The 16,960-nt window shown below is 33.8% G+C and overlaps 1 protein-coding gene across 5 annotated transcripts in view; it reads right to left on the reverse strand.

Annotated features, from left to right (window-relative positions):
• Positions 1-16,960, reverse strand: part of OPA1 (OPA1 mitochondrial dynamin like GTPase) — a 56,980-nt gene that overhangs the window by 39,508 nt on the left and 512 nt on the right. For 2 of the 5 annotated variants that reach the window (XM_075761224.1, XM_075761226.1), the window contains exons 2-8: positions 13,563-13,881; positions 13,138-13,234; positions 11,823-11,930; positions 10,550-10,603; positions 9,836-9,903; positions 4,847-4,957; positions 159-212 (exon numbers count right to left, since the gene is read on the reverse strand). In XM_075761224.1, the coding sequence (XP_075617339.1) occupies positions 159-212; positions 4,847-4,957; positions 9,836-9,903; positions 10,550-10,603; positions 11,823-11,930; positions 13,138-13,234; positions 13,563-13,881 (811 nt within the window). The remainder of the gene's footprint in view (positions 1-158; positions 213-4,846; positions 4,958-9,835; positions 9,904-10,549; positions 10,604-11,822; positions 11,931-13,137; positions 13,235-13,562; positions 13,882-16,960) is intronic. The other 3 variants (XM_075761227.1, XM_075761225.1, XM_075761228.1) reach the window with 3 other exon arrangements.

Below are 16,960 nucleotides of genomic sequence, written 5' to 3' on the forward strand. Positions count from 1 at the left end.
GGTCTGCACCAACACAATCAACTCTGTATTGATAAACTCAAAGATTGAAAAAAGCACTGCATTTTTGCCAAATGTATTTCAAGTGTGCTTTGTCTAGTAAATCTGAGTCTGCTGCACATAAATCTATACTTAAGACATTAGTAACTCAAAAAAGTTACCTGAGTGCGTAAAAGTTCTTCTTGAAGTTGATCAATCTTCTCTTTGTCAGAAACCTACAAAGAAAAATAATCATGGCTACTAACACACTGTTTAGTTTACCCACTGCAAGTAACATTACAAACTTAAAGCTCCATTCCGCATAAGAAATTTGACTTTATGTGCATTTTAAAGCAAGTAAAATTCTTAGCATGTGAGATTTAATGATGATGGAAAGTTCCATCTGCAACAGGAGGTTCACATAAAAAAAAAAAGTCTAAATTCCAGAGCATGCAAATGCAAAAATTAACCCTTCAAGACTTCGTATTAGGAAAGTGCGCTTAGGGAAAAGCAAACTTCTATATGGTGCTCAGAGTCTGGCCACTGCCCTAAATGTAATTTTAGTGGTCAAACTCTTGGGATCTCATATATTCATTTCCTGAATTAGCACAATCTTATGGGATACAATCACTAAAACACCTGCTTGCTATGGAAACTACTTTCAGGTGAGTATTCACCATTTCTGAAGCTTCAAGAGGATTCTTATTTCACACCTGTTTTTCAGAATTATAATCCTAAACATGCATACACAACTTCATAAAATGTAGTTAGTCACGATAGTCTTGAAGGGTTATTTTATAATTATTTAAACTACACTAAAAACTGGAAAAATCAGGATATTGTAACACAAAACACTTTGAAGTTCAAGGCATATATGTAATAAGATCAGGCAATTAGAGCCATTCTTAGTCAAACATTCTTAAAATAGGTTCATCAAGAAGATGTAATAAACAGTTGTTCAAAACAATCCATTTTTAATAACACAAAGACCAAAGCATAAATGGCGCAATACAAATTCATATGATGTAAACATTTACAAACAATATAAAACCTAATGGTTGAGTGATGAAATATTAAATTTAGAAAAAATTATAATCTAAACAATTACTGAAAGAATGATATAGGTAAAAACTTCAATATTCGAATAAAGCACATGTAAAGCTCATGGAACATTTACAACTCAGGTTAGCTTCCCATCAGAAAGAGCATATTATCTAACATGCAGAGGACAGCTGCCATTTAGACACAAATCAGCTTAGTTACTATAATTTCACACAAGTTGTTACAGATTAAATAAAAAATTTCCACAGTTATTTACAGTGATTTACATCATTTAGCTATTAAATCTGTAATACACAGGATCATGCCTGGACTTTATAGAAAGCAATCCAAGCTAACGCTTCCATCTGTATCCAATTATTTTCTTATTCATAAACAGCAAAGAGGAAGTGCTGCAAATAGACTTCCTTTTTCATCTGTTAATTAGTTCAGTGATAGCAAAAGTGCATCAGAAACAGGGTTAGTTTAGCACATGGACTATTTGATGTGTGCAGCCACAGGATGGTGTATGTAACAAATATTTACATACACACACACACTTTAAACACCTCAGAGACACAAGGACAAAATAAAAATAGAAGGGCAAAGAGAATAGTGTGGAGAGTCAGAAGAAGCAAGAAAATAAAGGAAAGAAAAGGAAAACAAAGTGTTTCCATGTGCTGTAGATTTTTAAAGCAGTTAAGAGCAGAGAGTGAGAAAATGTTAAGCAAGCTGTTCCTGAACGTAGTTCCGGGGCCTTGATGCATCTTTAAAATACATATCTATAGACAGATTGCCACTATCCACATGAGCACTGTCTTTTATGTATGTTGACACTATATTTATATTAAACACAGTAAAAAATATTGTATGCAGCTACATGTTGCAAGAGCTGAAGCAAAGAACTATCTAACACTAGATGATTAATTCTAACAAGAACAATTAGGTAAGTTATGTAAAAAATAACAAACAGCTCTAGAATGATGTATATGCTTCAGCATTTGATTCAGGTATGCTTTCAACATTTAGCTGCAGTTAGTACATACTGTATTTTGAACATAATATTGCTAAAAAACTTTTAAGTTGGCAATAAAAACTAAAACTATCCTAACAATCTGAAGTGCTAAGTCACATATAACTATCTATGATCTATTTCTACTCACAAAAAAAAAGATTAAAATTTGTCTATATAGGCCCATCAATATTTGTTTACTCCAGTTCAGCATGAAGATGCCTCCATCTTTCCCCATTGTCACCATAAAGAATTATGAGAAGAGAAAACCGCAGGGCCATTTTTAATCAAGGTTTCCTGCACACAAAGATGCAGATACTTGCTTACTAAGATTACAAGCACCTCCTTACAGAGTTACTCATTTTGCACAGCGGTTGCCTTCCAGCAGGTCTCATCACACATTGTATAAAATAAGTATGTGCCTCTGAAAATTGAATACCTTTGAAACCAAACTTACTGGTTTTGTATATTATCTAACCAGACTATAAATAATTCTAAATTTATCATCTACAGAAGAACTACAATGATTTCCAGTAATATAAATGAAAATATCACAGGCCAGATGAAACACGTATCAGAAGCAGCCATGCACAGTGCAGCTATACAAGACTAATCAATTACACTGCTAAATACTTATCAAAAGGCTGGAAAAAAAAAATCAACAGGAAACAATTACATTTTTGTTTTCAATACCCTCTCCTGATTGTGAGACAGTTCTTACTCTTATTCAGTTTACAACTGAAACAGATTTAATATTGAGAAATTAAAATGGAAAATGTGCAAGTAAATTGGGCAACAGAACTTCCAAAAATGGAAATGAAATGATCACATTCTCTAGTAGACAGGCAAGCAAGTTAAAGCCAACTGAGTTAAAAAATAAACAAGGTTAGTTTACGCCCTGTCAAAAGGGCATGCAACGACTTATTTCAATGACAGTAACATTTTCTTCTTCCAAGGGAGAATTTCGATCAATGATTGGAATTTTTCAGTTATGTCCTCATCTCAAGACACTCAAGAAAACAGTTTGAAATCTCTTTTGGTTTGTTTCAAGCAAAAAGATTAGTGTCACAAACAAGACACATTCCTTGTCAATAGGCATGTATGCCAAATAGCACACTTGAATGCTAAATTAAGACTTCTTATATGCAAGAGCAGTTAGACTGTCAACACAGGACACACACAGTACCTGCCTTGGAGGTCAGGATAACATTAAAAAAGATAGCCCTTACAGCTATTTCACAGCTTGGGAACTGCAGAATTAGTTGCAAGAAGGCACTGACAAGGTAGAATTTCAATCAGAAACAAATGCAATATTAAGCTCTTTTTTCCCTGATTGTGTTTATTAGGCTGAGACATTTTTATATATCAAATATTGTATTGTATTATTTCCAGTAATTTTTACATCTTCATATATTTTATTATAAACTTAAGGCTACTATGCCATACTTCAGCTCTCAATAAACTGTGTACAATCTGAGAGAGGCTGAAGGAGTTCTTTTTATTAAAAAGAGAGTAACTGAACAAACAGAATATTTAGACCACTGAAGACATCTTTACTCTTCTAAAATACACATCTGGAAGGGAATGAAGGAGAGGACATTTGTAGGACACCTTTTGAGATAAAATAATCTCAAAGAATTGCATTTCCATTATGTTTTGTTATACAATGCCTAGATTCATAACTAAGGACAGAATACATCAGGATAATTTTAAATACAGAGAGAATATTAACTGAATAAATATGAAAAATGAAATATGAGGAAAAAATTGCCTTTCGCCACCTTTTTTTTTTTTAATTAACAGTTTAGAGTGGTCAGGGTTGTAACTCTAAACCATAAAAAATAATATGGCAAGAAAGTAACATATTTAAATTTAAAATGCTACTTTAGTTTCAGAGAACAAAGTGATTTACTCTGCTGACAGACTAAAAAGCATGACAGCTATGCAACTGTCTAAAAGTTTAATTCCCATTTACTGTGTTCCACTTTCTGTGGGAGTTTTCTTCAGATGTACAGAAGATTAAGTTCTGTATCCAGTGCTCAATTCCAAAGCTGTTGAAAAATATGAGTAATCAGAAAGATTTTTTTGAGGACACAGAAGCAGCCAACAACGCAATGTGGTTAAAAATTACAGGTTGTAACAGATTAGACAACTAAAATATCCCCAATTCGGAAGCATTTCCAATTAATCTCAGCCATATAATAATGAATAAAATGATCAGAGCTTAAATTAAAGTGATGTGCAGATGTCCAACAACCACAGCATATCAGTGTAAACTGTGCTTTAAGAGGGAAAATAGACAAAGGAATACCTTTGATGAATATTCAGTAGGGATTCTTATTAACAGCAGTATTTAATTGTCCGTGCAACATTGTTTCTAAGGATCTGCTGTCATTTTCAGATTGGTAACAGTATAAAGCAGAAAAAAACATTCCCAGAAATATACTACCTGTAAATAGCTACACTCTTACAAGATAGAGCTACAGTAAGCAACCAACGGTAGAGAAAACAGACTTGGCATTTATTCACATACTTTCCCTAAATGCATTTTTAATGTATGAACTTTAAATAACAGTTTTTATAGAGGCAGAGAACATACAACTTCCAAGTGACACAAAATACTTGTTTAGCTTTTAACACCATGCTTTAAATGCAACTTGGTTAAACTGAAACAGGACTATACATACACCTGTAGTGAAGTTGGCTGCAATAATTATTTGGGCCCATGATTTAATTAGTTAGATTTTTCTAGCTCAAATGCAGAAGGCTGAAGTATTTGATTAGTGTGAATACAGTACATATTGTCCCTTATGCCATCACCTTTCGCTTCTGCTGGGATGAGCCCATGTTATATTGGCCCGCGGCTCTGCGTGCTTCCTCTTCATGCTGCTGGATTTGTTGTTGTAACAGAATGAGTTCACCAAGCAGGCCCTGCCATGAGTTTATAATAAAAAGGAGAGGAAAAATTTGGGGTGTAAGGAGAACAAAGTTAAACCAAAGGACATGACAAAGACAGATGAAAAACAGGTATGAATGGGTTACTTCAAACAAAAGTGAAATTTCAGCAAGATGTCTTGCTAGCTAGCTGGGAGTGGATATAGCCAGCAAAACTATGCATTTTGCAAATTCAGTAGAACAAGACAATAACAACTTTTACTACATTTTGTAATTATACTAAAACTTAAAAAAATTACACTATCCTGGCTTTAAAATGTACTTAAAAGTTTCAGGATTTAATTTCAACTATTCAGACCAGAAGCTCTTAAGTATCAGCAATCTTTCACAACCTACCCATGCAAGTATTAAAGAAAGAGTTTTGGATACTGTACACAAAGTTATGCACAACAGCTAATGGGCTCGACTTGGTCAGTAACAAAAAAATTTCTCACTTTGTTCTTTCAGCAATGCAGACAGTTTATAGAAAGATGATTTTTTCTGCTATGTAACTCTCAAACTAGGAGAAGGAAAATAGTTTATAGAGCATAAAGAAAGAAAAAGCCCCCTCTCCACTTCTGTAACACACTGCAGTTCAAATTCATGCTGCCATAATCCTTCCTGATCGCTTCAAAATCCCTGCAACTTGATGTTTATTCCTTTACTTATTCAGCATTTCCACAAAGCTTAGTTTTCTTCTCTTCTCCCTCCACACCAAATAGTCTTGAAATGGTAAGCTGTCTTTCAAAATTGGTTTGGAGATACTATGTCAGCATCTACTGGAACTTTATGTACAATTTATTTCAGAGAACAGTGGCAGAAGTATTAACAAACTATATTTAAATAAAGCTCTTTAAGAAATACTACATCTTCTCCTAAGAAAACACTCAGTGAAATGAAAGGTTTCAAAAATGCACTACAGGAATCAAAACAAATCCTGAAATATTACTTTGGTGTAAGAACTCAAGACATCTACCATCAAGTTATACGTTTGTTGCACAAAATACACACACAGGCATGTACACATAAGGATAAACAACACAGGAGAGAATGGATAAAAGGAGAGACAATCAAATGACCAAATATAAACATTTGTTAAATAGTGATTTGTATAACATTTCAAGAATAGAAAAATCTTCACTTTTGTGTTTTACTGGACCATTTTAAGATTTCAAAAATTTCTATATTGCCAGACTAGCAAACGCATTAGAATTGTGCCAAGAAGTCAGGCGGAACAAAAAATTTCATTTCTAAACAGCAGCAAGGAGAGATAGCCTCGTGGCTACACTTAGTATTAGAGGAACAATAATACTATGTTGCCATTTCGCAAACAAGGAAACTCTCAATAGGAGCTGACATAGTCCCTTTAAAAATTGTGCTATGGGTCAAGAAAAGACAAGAAAAACCACTGACCAAACCTGCCGTGAAGGCCTTTTGGCATTTAAACAGGCACTGTAACAGATGTTTGAAGTCATCAAATTTAACTGTGCAATTACTTTCTAAGACATCTGGTCCATGTGACTCTTACTCCACAGTAAAGTATGAAAAGCCCTTTTCAACTCCAGTTAGTCATTCAATAAAATATTCAAATAACAGATAAGGTGATTTAAAAGGCTTCTCAACAACACTTCTTATTTCCTTTTTTTTCTATTTCTTACTTTATAGGTTTAACAAAAAAGAAATATCAAGAACCTTAAATAGTACAGAACTCTAGGCACAATGCAGACACAAACAAAAATGTTTACATCTCTCTGTCATTGGACACTACCACTGTTCCTCCCCCAAAAATGAAACATTCCAGTGTAAAACCATATTTATTTTAAATAATTTTATCTAGAAAAATCAACATTCAACAATTAATGGGATTTCAAAACCCAAAATGTTTACAATCATTGTATTATTATTTTCATTAGCAAAGAAACAATGTAAACAGGAATAATGCTAGATGACAAACAGTGGCACAAGCCCTGCAAAGTCATCATGAGAATCTGGGTGCACAATAAATAAAATAAGGCAAAACAAGTGCTGACATTGTCACTGCATATGCTTTAAAAAAATACATTATTTTACATTAAAAGTTAATATGCTGTACTTCAGTGAGGTATGACTATCTGTTTAAAGTTCCTTATGACTAAAGAATTTGTGCCCCATTTTCACGAGCAACCAAAGCCCTGTCTCTTTGCATGTCTCGACTCCTTCCACTATTTCCCACTAATTTCAGTGTTACTGTTCATGAGAAAAGCTGAGCCACAGTAAGTCCTTGCAGGAAAAATAATTAAATGCTGAGGGATGTAAAGGGGTGAAAATGATGAGGAAGGTAAAGAGATCACTTTCTAAGAATTTGGATAAATGTCACGATTTTATCCAGAGCATCTATAACATGAAACTGGGAATTAAGTTGGGAATGTAACAGTGTTATGAACAGAAAAGAGAAAATTATGAAAGCTTCTTACACTGACTAGGGGTGACCCTGTGCTGGCTGAGTGAGGCAGTTGATGTGCTGCCAAATCCTCAACAGTGCACCAGGTTCTTCAAGGCATGAGATTTTATCAGAGAACCACAGGCAGAGAAAGGACAGCGTGGTTGGGTTTGAATTATTTATCCAGCTTCTAAGCCCCAAATCAATACTTGAGTCACATTTTTCACACCTACTTCATCACAACTATAACCACTATAAATTTCCTTTAAAAATTGGGCTAAGCTTTGGAATTTGTTTGCTTTAATAGGAAGCTAAAACTCTTTAAAAATCTTTTTTTGGAAGACAGACAACAGTGCAAGATAATTTTCTAAAAAGCTAATACTGCCATTTCAAGTGCAAGCCTGAACTAGTCCCACACATACAATACAATAACATATTTTATACACTATACCTTTTATAACCACATTCTCTCCTCTTCCTCCAAGAACAAAATTTCTTATTTAATCTAAGTAGAAACAGATTTAAACTCCATTTATTTAAATTATTTATCTGAACACTCCAGTAATTTTATTTTAATTCTCTTTTAAAAAAATTGTACCTTCTGTATTGAAAGATTATGAGATAAACACCACATTAGCTGGCAAGAAGCAGTACAGCCTGATTCAGTGTTCGGGGCAATGTTGACTCTCAAAGTTACCTCGCAAACTAACTGGTTTCTCACTCATTTTACAGGAAGTTTTGAGATCTGAGGACCATGCCAAATAACAGTACTACAGAACATTCCTCCAAATGAGGAATTTCTAGATTCCTTTACCAGTTACTCATCTTTTCACAATGAAACAAAGAAAACCAGCTCATCAGACGCATTTAAATACCATGCTACAGCACTTTATGCATCCATACAATCACAATTCTTAAACTAATATTTATTGGCAGTGGAAAGCATTGAATGAAAAAAGGCCATCTAACCCATTCATTGTCTTGACAATAATAATTTTCCTTGTCAATAAACTAAGTGATTATGCTTTGCTAGGTACTCATATGTGCCTTGTTCGAAATATTATGACCAAAATTGATCATATTAATTAGCAAACCAACAGTTTCTAAGTGTAACATATTGGATATAATTGGAATAACAAAAATTAGTACATGAGACTAGACTTTCTAAATCATAGTGATTTAATATGGGCTGCTATTTTCTGTACCACAGCCAAAGTTTTGTTGGCAACATTAAAATGCAGTTGTCGCTGCATCTGAAAAAAAGAGAATAATAACTACTAGTGATATTACTGGCATTCAGTAAAAATCTCAAGCTAATTTAGTTATCAGAGACAATAAACTAAGATGGCCATTTCTTCACAAATCAATAATAAAGTATTTTTTTATGTTTTAAACAGTGAAACCTGTGCTAAGCAATCACTCAAGAAAAAATAAAACAATATATATCTAGACAGCTTATTGACAAAGGGGAAACAAAAAGCTAAACTTATTTCTCGTCTAGAAATCCATCACTGCTCCAAAGGGAAAAATAAACCTATTACAAAAAGTCAGCTTTGTACAGGTTTCACTACAGATTGCCATGCAGAATTAATGTAGAATAAATGTATACATGCCTGCATATACACAAATGTCTTTTATGTAAAAGTCCCAGTTATAGCTCAGACACTTTCAGTTGCAAAAATAAATATTTAATAATTTACAAATTCCCTGATATTTATTGTTTTCCTTCCATTTTTTATAAGGATTTTTAAAAAAATATACACAGGAAAAAATGAAAAGCCTTTAAAGAATGAGCAACATTATGGTTTAGGAATTTAATAGAAATAAGATCTACTATTCATGAAATCAAAAAAATTAAATGTCACCTTCTTTAGTTCAAGGAAAAAGTGCTAAAGCTTTTAGTTATCAAGATACGGTAATATTTTTTTCCATAAGATAGTAATAAAAATGTGATGTATACTTTATCTAAATAAAGTAAAAAGAGACTGCTTTAAGAAACAGAAATTCTTTATTAAGGCAGATATCCTTAAGTAAAAATCACAACTGTGAAAACATCAACAGAAATGAGGCTGCAAACAGAAATGCCTGAAAATAACTATAAAAGCCTAAACCAACTTGAGTAATAAGCTATAAGCTCAAGTGCCACTGACAACATGCCCCGAAAAATTGCAAATGCACATGAAATACCTAAAACTACATTCTTATTGCAATCCAAGTTTCTTAGGAATGTAATTGCTAAAGGTTTTTATGGCTGCCTTGCATTTTCCTTACACCAAAATGTTTATTATCATTGTACTGTTTATATATTAAACCCAACAATGCATACTCAAGTCATTTTCAATGATAAATTCTATTCAAGCTGCTTCAAACAAACATCTGCAAATAGCTGTTGAAGCACTTAAAAAAAAAAATTACCCGTTATCAACACATTTTTAGTTTTGCAGGAGAGTAATTACCTTCTTGTACTGTTTGTCATTGTCATATCCCTGGTCAGTAGCTCTGAATGCTGTTTCTCCTGGAGAACCTAGGACATAATTACAGAAACGCATTATAACATACAAAAGGCAGTTAAAAATTCTCAAACTACACCTAATATAAAATCAAAGTTTCAACTCCTATGAATTATTAATTCAATAATCTTTGAAGTTCCTATAGGAAAAAAGATTCACCTGAAGAAACTGAAAAAGAAATTCAGTTCAAAACTTATCTGAAAATTTTATATCTAGTTCGAGACTCAAATTAGTTATATCATAAGGGAGCAGGCAGCTTCAATTAGACTACTGAAGTTCTGAAAACATTTTAAAATTAACCATTTCTGAAAAACATGAAAGAAAAAAACCAAACTACTGTATTATTGTAACAAGAAAAAAAATTAATAAATTCTTTCCTATTGTAATGGTGTAAATTTTCAAAACAAGCTTCCAGAAAATGCCTGAAATAGAAAGCATCTGCTAAGGACTGTGGCAGAGAAATAACAACTATTCATCCACACATTCTCACAGGGGAGGATCTAGGTATTTTTAAAATAGTTGGAAAGTATTTGCAATTCAATATTAAATTGCTGTAAATAGTTGTGTTTATATTGATATTCACTTCTCTTAGTATTGTAGTGTTTTAAGAATTTGCTTTAAAGAGGCAGGTTAAGGGCAGTAAAAAGGGCTTTTACACACCTAACAACAGAAGTAGATCAGAAGCTCCTATGACTTCACTAACCAAATTGTAACCTGTGAAAAATCAGCAGAAGAGGGGAAATAAAAATTATAAATACAAAACAAAACGCAAAACAAAGATGAGTGATCTTTGTCTCATTTGGAGAACCGCACAATCATAAATGGCAATAATGCCCATGTGAGTATGATGACAAATAATAGGTGACATCTCACAATACAAGTCAATAACATCACAATTTTAAACAGCCAAAATACATAGGAGATTGTAATCTACTTGTCACTCTGTTGAACTTGATCCCTATATAGCTGCTTGCTGAGTTTATAAGATTAATAAACTAGTTCTGCCATTGACAGTATTTTAAGAAAATTAAAGTACACGTTTTATGCACACTGATACAGAAATGTTTTCAAACACCCTTGGAGCAATGACTATAACACCTGACAGATACAATCTTTCCTGAATACAAATTTATGTGGTGTGATAATTAAGGTATATAATAGGAATAATCTTGTACTTTATTACAAGAATGACTGGGTGAATTTTTAAGCTGTGCTCAAAAGCAAGTCGGATATGATGATCAAATTAATCATTTTTAGTTTTGAAAACCCCACAGGTCAGAAACATCTAAACCTCCCCAAACCTGAAAACCATTAAGCCTACTACTACCTGGACACACTGACTCGAGAAACCATCTCCCTGTCTTCTGTAAAGGATTTAGAACTCCTACCTACTCCTTTGAAACACAGCCCCTATCTAAGCTAAATCTTCAAGCAAGTCCTTCTGGAGCTGTGTCTGGATAGAAAATATCATTCAACTCAAAAGAATATCTTTGTTACAAATCTCTTATTTCACATGCTTGCAAGATAAAGAACCATCATTCTTAATAATCCAACTCTTTTTTGTCTGTAACAGCTGTGGTACTGTTACTGTCTAGTGCCACTCTCACCTTCTCCAAATTCCAGCTGGAGATGTCCAGCTTCTATGACTCACTGAAGCAATCTAGCTTTCAATCCGTTTGTTTAGAGTTGTACAAGAATTCTAGTTTTCTATTCAATTTCACATTTTGGTCCTTTGTACTTGCTACCAGAATTCTTGCTTTGAAAAATACATTACACTTACCTGTCTCCATAACACTTTCAGACGAGATATTCAATGAAAAGGCATGCATTTTCAGGATCCGCTTTCTTTTAGTGTCTAAGGACATAACTGTAACCTCATCTTGTAATAGCTTATGTTTTCAAAATTAAAGCTAAGCTGAAAAATTGTTCTCACCAGGAGAAAAAAATCCTTTCAGTGAAGTGAAGCTCTCTCCAATCTTGTCAAAGTCAGGCAGAAGTTTGGCAAGGTCATCTGCATCAGGAAGGGCTTTGATAAGTTTTTCTAGGAAAACAGAACAAAAGCAAATGGAGTAGGGGGTTTTTCCTATTACTTTTGCGAACAAAAATGGCTTAGACTGTAAAACCTAGCAACTGTTTCAGGACATGGCTTTTTTATTTTTTTAAATAAAGAATTAAAAAGTTTCTTTCCACATGCACCTCCCCCCATTAGTGTCGAGAACGGTTATCAGATCTGAAAACCAATTGCTTTTTTAGACTTTGAACTTTCTGATAAGTTGGTTACCTCAGGTACTTTAAAATTCGCTAAAAGCTATTGCTGCATTTCACCACATTTCATACATAATTCTCTCACACTCTTTGTAAAGGATGTTTTAAAATTACATAACACTAACTATGCTCACCTCTTGTACATTTTAAGAAAAGCTTATTTTTCAATTTCATAAATAAGCCAATTTCGTAATGCTTTAAAAAAAATTATTAGCTTTAGAGTACTATAAAAATTTGGTGTCCCCTAGCAATAAAAACAGGAAAATGTTTGTCTGTTGTTCAATCTCTGCATTTATCTATGCAATGCTCATACATGTAGTGAAATCTTCATAATTTTTTTTTTTTTTTTTAAAAAGAACACCACCATACTACCCTGCATATATAAGAAGTAATTCAGTGCTTGGATTTTAGATTTCTAACTTTCATCTGAAAATATGCAAAAAACCCCCTACTGTAATCAGAAGTTTCAGGAAAACAGAGTCTACATGTTTCATTTTGTTTTCTTCTGTATCTTCAAGATAATTTTGTAGATAGGTAGGCTCACTATTATGCATTTTCAACTGGTCTTTTACTCAAACATGTCTTTTACTTATCTTTTTTTTTTTTTTAACTTCTAAGTGTAATTCACACAGAAAGAACTAACTTTATGCATAACACTACCAAAAACTGCGCAAGTCCCCTTGATCATGTCATCAGTCTCCTTTCAATAATGGGATTACATGGTCATATGGAAGGACCAAGAACATTCTCCAATGAAAGGATAAATTATGTAATATCAATACTATGCAATGCTTAATTTCTTCCTACAAACACACTGATACAAATACTTTGTTAAGACACACACCAAATTGTAACAACACAAGTTCACTCAAATTACAGCTACAAAGATGCTACTGGAGAGAGGCACTGAGGACCTACGCCCTTAATGTTTGAGTTGTAGAGATACTAGTCTTTAGACAGAAACATTTTAGCTTTTGTGATACCGAAATCAATATGTTCATCAAGCTCCCAAATGAAGTCAGGAACAATCCACTTATATTCATCGAGATCTGGCATCATGTCCTTCCACTGATCATATGTCTAATACAAAAAGGAAAAAAAATATAGTAGAAACAGAAATGTATGTAGAGAAGCATATAAGCAATCTATTGAAAAGTAATATCTACATATAAAACATACTAACTCTATCTTTTAGATATGAATAATATTACTTGGATCTTTTAAAATCTATACTACTTCTCTAAAAAAAAAAAAAAAAATCTGTTTTCCATATTTACTCATCCTTATTGTCATTAGTTAACCAATCAGTGATATCTTGTAATTTTGTGGATATACCAAGAACTATTGTTCTGAAGTATATAATAACAACAAACATGAAATGCATAAAATAACTTCCACAGATAAATACCTTCTTAGCTGTATAGCCACCACCTACAGCAGATCCTAATATAAGATAGCGAAGTTTCAGAAGCCTTGATGCTAGTCTAGCCAGCCAAAAGTTCCTGTGGGATTGGTATCCATATTTTACATTTAAAAGTTTTGTTTTGCGTAGGGGAAGACGATTAAGAGAAGAGAACAGCTGAATAGATATCCTTAACGGAGGTCTTTGAAATTTTGAACTTGGGTAGCAGGGACGATGTATACTTCGGGAAACAAGATGCAAGTTTTGAAGTGGTGATTTTCTTTTCATTCCATAGCTGCTATTTGCTAGACTCTGGCAGATGACACTAAAAGAAATAAATAAAAACTCTAAGTAACAGATTTCCTCAACAAACCATTAACTCAGTAACCTCTTTAGAAGCAATTCACATCACATTTTAGCTGGTTACAGATAAATTAGAGCATCATTCTTCATGTACGATTTCCAGCTATCATTGCTATGGTACCAGCAAAATAAAAACCTGTAAAGAGCATTAATGGCTACAGCATTTCTAGCGATTAATAATAACACCACCTTAAATACCATTTATGAAGTCTGTTATGAATTAAATTCAACTTCCACACCAGATTAAGGCAAGTAACTTGTCTGTGGTAAAACACAATTTGGGCAAACAGGAGCTGTAAGTCCACAGAAGACTATGATTAACTTCCAACATGAAAGAAAACTTGAGTTTGGCCTATCGTGTTATTCAAAACTAACTTTTAGAGAACATTAAGCCTGTGGAGGATTTTCAAACTTCAAAAAACAATACCCAGACAAAATTGCTTTGTAAAACACATTTGGTTTTTTTTGTTTTGTTTTTTTTTTTGCACAGCAGATTCTCCTTTGGAGTTGAAGTATGTACTTGATGATATCTTTCAGTTCCTTTCACTCTAACATTCTGCAGCTCTAGGATTACAGCATTATTATTATGCCTTAGGTCATACATAGACAAGATTACTTCTGGATGTGGCTGCATCATATTTGTTGAAGACTTCAATAAAGTAATTCATATTTCTGCAAGACTGAAAATTTCAATCTTAAAGATTTAACTCTGAAACCAGAGCTGTACCATGAAACGCACTCTTAAAACACAGGAACTTACCAATCCTGCCTATGTTAGAACATACTCATAGGTTGGAAGAAATCTCCTTGCATACCTTCAAATGACACTATCTGCATACTTCAACATTTTGATGTAGCTTTGCTAGTTTAGGGAAAAGACAACAGCTTTGGAAAAGCAATTTCCTTTGTAACTTTTTAGTCTCAACATCATATCACAATGGTTAATACTAAATCATTTGATGGATGCAAAATATGACTGAAGTTACAGTTCTTGAAATCAATGCTTGTTCCTTGGCGCTTTCCTTTTTTTCAGAGTTTTCAATATTACCAATTGTATTTCCTTACAAAGGGGACAAATACAAAGGAACAAAGTGCTTCACATCATTGAGAAGGCAAATTATTCAGCCTGTAATCCTAAATAATTTAAAATTAACAGATGTCAAAGAGAGTAAGTGAACTATATGAAATGAGAACATCACAGCATTTTCTGATAACACGCTCTATAATTTATGTGGTTCTTTGCCTCAAGATTTTCCATGTACTAGAGATGGCATTGTCTATGACAGGCATATTCTTAATGTCCAAAGAAGTGGAAGACTCTGTTACAAAAGCACTTTCAACCCAGAAACTGAGCTTTTGGAAGATAACTTAAAAATCAGAATTATTTGAACTGAGACATTTTCTTCTCTTAAAAGGCCAATTCTCCTGATGATCTATGTTTAGAAGTTTCCTTTAGTGTTACAGAAAGCTTGAAAAAAGGGAACTCCTCCACTGACTGTTATGAAAGTCCTCATTCATAAGAGTCACTACAATTTTGAAGGGTATCTTCTTGCTGCTATACTTCTTAAAACTATCTAGAAGGCTGTGCCTTTGCAGTAACAAACTCAGCATCTAGAAAGGGGATAATAAGCAGGAGCAGAATAATCCTTAACATAGTAACAAGTTTCTTCTCCTTTTTGACATGGAATTACAAGAGACTCAGAAAATTAGGCACAGATGGTACCCATACAAAGTGGTTACATAACAATAAAAAAAATGGAAGTGCCTCCCCAATAGAAATGTTTTAATTCCTGATTTGAAGTCAGGTTTTTTTTTACATCAGGGTGTGGTAAGCCTGTACAAAGCAAGCTGATGACTGGGTTGCTATTTCTTTTGTTTTGCAGTCACTACCATTACACAGATATTCAAAGTTTTCAGCAGAGGCCAAGTGGTAGCATATACTATAGCAGCCAGTTCTCATTATTAGCCTTCACCTGGGTTAAAGGCATTTTTAAATATTACATAGTTTTCTTTTCTGTGATTATTCTTTTAAAATACGCAGTCTTTTACAGCACCTGTTCTGTACAATTAAACTGAAGGAAAAATTCAGTTGCATCACAAATTATTATGGCAAGAACTTGATCAACAATTGCCTTTTGAGGCCTATCACATATTTAAACCCTACCTGCATTAATTATACATACAAAACTTACATTTCATTTTAAAAAAAATAAATAATCTACTCTGTCATTATACCAAAACTCCCATTTTCTCTTTTCTTCTCTCCTCCTCCTGCTAAAAACTATCGATGAATACTGACAAAAAAAAAAACCAACCTACCATAAAATCTTCATTGAAAAGCAGAGTTACACTGAAGAGGGTACCAAAACAATGCTATTAAGTATTTCACAAGTTCCAAATTTAAAGCCTCTGGCAAGCTGTTTCTAACAACAAAAATTAGCCTTCTAGACATGAGTAGCTCAGCCATTAGAATCTGCCTGATTACAGGCCTGCAACCTGCCTCGTCGTGCATTGTGCTGGGATTATAGATACCTTGTAAAGCAAGGAGGAGTGGTCTGTTACTATGATAGCAAAGTATTCCACCTGGAAGTCATAATATCTAGCATTTTACACATATTGCTTCTGCTTAAGAGTTAAAAACATCCCCACCTCAGGTGGGACAAACTTTCTGTAAACATAAGTTACATACACTTTTAATAGCTATGACTACAAAGCAGTTTTTCTAGTGTAACTCAATAAAAACGACCGCAGTAAATTTTTTTCCCCCTCTTTCAGCACCAGACAACACTTATTGTCCTACTGCTGCTCCCAAATTTGCCAAGGAACATCGTGAGAACTGTGCCATTCAGTTTCACCACTCCTGCCTGGAACAGAGTACAAGACCGGTGAAAACCAAGTGGAGCGCAGGGCAGCTGCTGCGGAGGACCGATGTCTGGGCACGAAGACAGCCCGAACTCCCTAGGGTGGGAATGCGGGAGAAACAGCTCCCTTCCACATCGCACCCCTGGTCTCGGGGCAGATGCAGGATGGGGAATATCCCC

Source organism: Balearica regulorum, chromosome 9 (assembly GCF_011004875.1).
Source record: "Balearica regulorum gibbericeps isolate bBalReg1 chromosome 9, bBalReg1.pri, whole genome shotgun sequence".
In the NCBI taxonomy this organism is placed as follows: Eukaryota; Metazoa; Chordata; class Aves; order Gruiformes; family Gruidae; genus Balearica; species Balearica regulorum.